The 5,024-nt window shown below is 34.2% G+C and overlaps 1 protein-coding gene across 1 annotated transcript in view; it reads left to right on the top strand.

Annotated features, from left to right (window-relative positions):
• Positions 1 to 4,736, top strand: part of Selenot (selenoprotein T) — a 16,611-nt gene extending 11,875 nt beyond the window's left edge. Inside the window, exons 4-6 of the mRNA XM_010625301.3 lie at positions 741 to 828; positions 3,271 to 3,424; positions 4,038 to 4,736. Of these exons, the coding sequence (XP_010623603.2) occupies positions 741 to 828; positions 3,271 to 3,395 (213 nt within the window). The 3' untranslated portion in view covers positions 3,396 to 3,424; positions 4,038 to 4,736. The remainder of the gene's footprint in view (positions 1 to 740; positions 829 to 3,270; positions 3,425 to 4,037) is intronic.
• Positions 4,737 to 5,024: the final 288 nt, after the last annotated feature.

Genomic DNA, 5,024 nt, shown 5'->3' with positions numbered 1-5,024 from the left:
TATATAGATTGATCTACTGTGAAAAAAGAATATACATAAAAGTTATACATTTATGACAGATCCTCATGTATTGTTCCTGAGAGCAATTGCTATGAAATCAAACTCTACCTAGTTCAAGTGGAACAAGAGGGAAAGCTCTTTGTCATCGTCTATGAACATTTATTTTTCTGAAACAGCTTGCTGTGAATCGATATCCTTACTATATCAAACTTTCATTCTAATGATTTTGCTAAGTTAAACCTTTTCTGTTCAACAACTTCTAGTCTCTAGGGAAGTTATAGATTTGCCTTCAAAAGGTGAATGAATGTACTTTTAATATGCCTATGTGCTCTCTGTTTCTTAGTTTGACTTCAGGTGATTTGTTTAAAACATGAACATGTTGTATTCATAGAGTTACTGATTATTGCATCACTAGTCTCTTGTGAATTTTTATATTATATTGCACTATAAAAGTGGTGAACTGAATCCTCACACTGGTATTCTTTAACATAGATTATTTTTAATTCTCTTAGAAATTCTGTGTATAATATGAATATCACATAAATTCCTCAGAATGTATAAAGCTGTGAATTTATACTCAATTTTTCTTGCTCTGTAGATGTTCCCTGAACCTGTGGAATACCAGCAGTAGTTTGTATGGAAACTTTCAAAGTAGATTTTTAAAAAGAATTTGGCAAATAAAGAAAGAAAGACTGTATTAAGAAGATCACTCTGTCTTAGGTTCTCATATTTTCTTTTAGGTCTATGCGTGTATGATGGTTTTCTTCTTGGGCAACGTGCTTGAGAACCAATGTATGTCAACAGGTGCATTTGAGATAACTTTAAATGGTAGGTTCTGAATAGTCTGCATTTTATGATAAATTTTAAATTATTTATAATGAGCATCAGGCTCTTCTCTTTTATTTGGTAGTACTGGGGATTTAACCCAAGGCCTCACATATGCTAGCTAAGTACTCTGCCATGAGTATATTCTGCTTTTTAATAGGACAAACTTCTCTAATTTCATAGATATTGGAAATTTAGGACACAGAAAAATCTGTAAAATTGAACTTGTTCTCTTTCACTCTTTACTTTTAGAATTTCTTGAGGAATTGGCCCTTTTTTTTTTTTTCCTCCCCTTTATTTTTTTGAGACAAGATCTCACTATGTAGATTAGTCTGGCCTTGAATTCACTGTGGAGCCTAGGTTGGCCTCAAATTCCTGTTGATCCTCCTGCCTCAACTGCGCCACCACACCCTGGCCCTCATCTTTTGTTAAGTTGTTTATCTAGTCATCTGCTTCCATAGCTTTAAAATAAAATCTGTATGATGATTTCTGAATATGTAGCTCTAGAGAACTCTAAACTTTTTCAAAGTGCCATACCTGGGAATCTTAAACATGACCTGCTCCAAAATAAGCCTTTTTTTTTGGTTCTGGATGATGAACCTGAGCCCTTTGCACTGATCTGTATCTGCAGCCTTTTTGAATTTTAGACTGGGGCTCATTAAGTTGCTCAGATTGGGCTTGAATTTGTAATCCTCCTGCCTTGGCCTCCTAAATGTGGGGTTTACAGACATATGCCACCACCCTCGCCTTCAAATAAGCTCTAATTACTTCTACTTCCTACCATTTCTTTACACCTTTAATTTTCTTCTCTTCTGTCATTGGTGTACTCAGTTGCTCAGAAACCTGGGATAGCATCTTCTCCCTTATTCTCCATCTTTATAATTAATTACCTTCAGTTATCTCTTAGCTTGATCAGAAATCTTTATCTTTATGCCATCACCCTAATCTGTGCCCCATTTACCTTATTACCCTATTATTCTTTCTCTAAACAAGAGATTGGCACACATGACCATGAGCTAACAGTGGTTTTTACATTTTTAAATAGTTTTAAAAAATTAAAAGAATAATGTATGACATGTTGAAATTTCTGCATTTATGATGTTTTCAGTTTCATCAATGAAAACTTTATGGAAATTTGTTTTCTCTCTCATTATATAGGTAAACTTCTATAATATCCTGGACTTTGTGTCTTGATCATAAAGTCTAGAATTATTCTCTGCCTTCTTACAGAAAAAATTGCCAATGTCTGTTCTAGACAGTACAGTAATTTTTTTCAGATGCAAATTTTCTTGTTATTTAAACATCTCAAATTCATTAAATAAATAATTTTACTTTATTTCCAAGATACAGACCAGAATATTAACATTCCTAAAATGCCCGGAGACTCTAGTCTAGGAGTAACTGTGATCCTGTGCTTCATAGCTCTCTTCCTATTTTATGTATATTTTATTGGAACACAGCCATGCCAGTTCTTTCACATATTGCTAGTACTTGTTTTCAAGCTACCATGAATTGAATGGTGTGGGACTGTATATTTTCCTTAGCCAAAAATGTTACTTTTCTTTGGCTCATTAAAATTTGTTGACCCTGATTTAGTTCTTTATACCTCTCTAGCCTTCCTTGTGTTACTCATCCCTCTCCTATATTTCAATTATCGTAACTATCATTTTTTAATATGGCAGTCTCCTTTATAGCCTTTACAATTCTGTTCTGTTTTTCAGAAGTTTTGTTGTTTTGGGGATTGGTTTGGTTTGGGTTTTTTTTTTTTTTTTTTGGTACTGGGGATCAAACTCAGGGCCTTGTGGTTGTGGGGCAGGCGGTGGAACCACTGAGCTAAATCCCCAGCCCTGGTTTTTTTTTTTTTTTTTTTTTTGAGACAAGGTTTTGCTGTGTGGTTCAGGTTGGCTTTTTCATTCACTATCAAGCCTTGAAATCTTCCCAATCCTACCTCAACTTCATTCATGCTGAGGTTATTGGTATGTGCTGTCATACCTAACATTCAAAAGCTTTCTAATCCCATAAACTCTCACTATGTCTTGGTAATTTTTCTTTACCTAGGTGTCAGTTTAAATGCTACTTTTTTTTTTTTTCCAGTACCGGGGCTTGAACTCGGGACCTTGCACTTTTAAGGCAGGTGGGGGAACCACTGAGCTAAATCCCTGGCCCTTAAGGACTACTTTTCTGACTAGTCAGATAGAGATGTATGTTTGTGCTATTAAAACAGTGTACACTTTTTAACTTTAGCATACAATTGCAATTCTGTAGCTATTTGTGTAATTCTTTGTATTTTGTGTAGTAGAGTATAAGCTCTGAAAGGTCAAGAAGCTGTATTCTTGCTCACATCTGTATCCCCAGTTGTGGCCACCAAAACTCTTAACTTATGAAATGAATGTCTTATTATAATGCCACCTTTTAATTTTGAGGGTATGCCATTTATTTTTATAGATGTACCTGTGTGGTCTAAGCTGGAATCTGGTCATCTTCCATCCATGCAACAACTCATTCAAATTCTTGACAATGAAATGAAGCTCAATGTGCATATGGATTCAATCCCACATCATCGATCATAGCCCCACCTATCAGCACTGAAAACTGTTTTGTAAGTAGTTTAAAAATGAACTAGGTATAGCCAGGTGTGGCACATGTCTGTAATCCCAGGCTTAGGCAGAAGGATCACACTGCAAATTCGAGGCCAGCCTCGGCTTCATTGTGAGTTCATAGTGAGAGAATACATAGTGAGAGATTGTTTAAAACAAAAGAAAACTAGTATAATTCTTATCAGAAATGTTAGTAGATATATATTATAATATAATATATATATATATGTATTGTCACTTGAGTTTCCAGTTTAAGATTAAAAGATGAGTCTGTCCATCATTAAAACTTATAAGTTTGTCAAGAGAGTTTGGGCCTACCAAAATAAAATTGTGCTAATAATTTTATCTCAGATCCTTAGTAATTGAGCCTGCAACATCATTTTAAAAAAAACTCAACTCCTCATAGCCAAAATTGATGTAGGAATGGGATATTCCTGACCTTCAGATAATTAGCTCTAAAAGCATGCAAATTTTTAGCAGTTCAAGATAGAAAATATATAAGCAATTGTGTGAATAAGATGAGATGTGTTCTCAGTTCTTTACTGATCAGAATTTATATTCTAAGTTTTCATGAGCGTGATTATTAAAATACTCTTTTTTCTGTATATCTTTCAGACATTAAGGAATTTTTTCAAGAGCAGCGTGACTGACATTATGAAGGCCTGTACTGAAGACAGTGAGCTGTTAGTACAGACCAGATTCTTTTTTGGCAGGCTCGTTGTACCTCTTGGAAAACCTCAATGCAAGATAGTTTTTCAGTGCTGGCACATTTTGGAATTCTGCACATTCATGGAGTGCAATAATACTATATACTCTCCTATCTCTATTCACCTAATTTTTTTTAATGTAGGCATTATTACTACGTATAACTTCTTCTCGGTCATATTTTTAAAAAGTAATTGAGTTACAGTTTGAGTGTCTTTTTTCCTCAAGATGTCTGTTAAGTATGTTCTGCTTTTTTAAATTCTTGTTTTTTTATAGTTTAAAGTCAATCTTTTGGGGAATACAGTGAAATTCTCAAATACTTTATAAAGTTTATCAGACATCTCTAATTTGGACATGTTCAATTACAGTTTTGAAAATACTGCTTGTTATGAACAATGCATTATATAAGATTATGGGGAGGGGTCCAATATCCAGAGTACTCTACCAATTTGTGTGTATGTGCGTATGGGTGTGTGATACAGAGAACTACTACCAAACCCACTGCTTTTTAAATCTTATTATGTAGTTAAGTGTCTTGCCTTGACCAGTCTAATGAGTTGAATTAACTGGGCCTTTATACTTAACTAAATAAAACCTAAGCAGATGTCAGTTAAATGAAAAAGTTTCAGTTTATTGTTCAGTGTACCTGTTAACATCGTATTTAATAATTGTCTGCCTAATTTTTTGTTTTTAATTTATAGATAATCACAAGGAACAAACTTTAGATTCACACACAAATAATAAGTTCATTTACCACATTTAGGATGAGTAAAACTCACCTCACTCAATATAAGTTCACTTGAACCTCTTACAATATTAATATTGTCAGGTGTGGTGGCATTCACCTGTAATCGCAGTAGAAAGATTGTTGTAAGTTGGAAGCCAGCCTGGGCTAGC

This window comes from Fukomys damarensis, unplaced genomic scaffold (genome assembly GCF_012274545.1).
Source record: "Fukomys damarensis isolate Sample0158 unplaced genomic scaffold, DMR_v1.0_HiC HiC_scaffold_37, whole genome shotgun sequence".
NCBI lineage: Eukaryota > Metazoa > Chordata > Mammalia > Rodentia > Bathyergidae > Fukomys > Fukomys damarensis.
The sequence above is the reverse complement of the archived record's forward strand: the minus strand, read 5'-3'. Positions and strand labels throughout refer to the sequence as shown.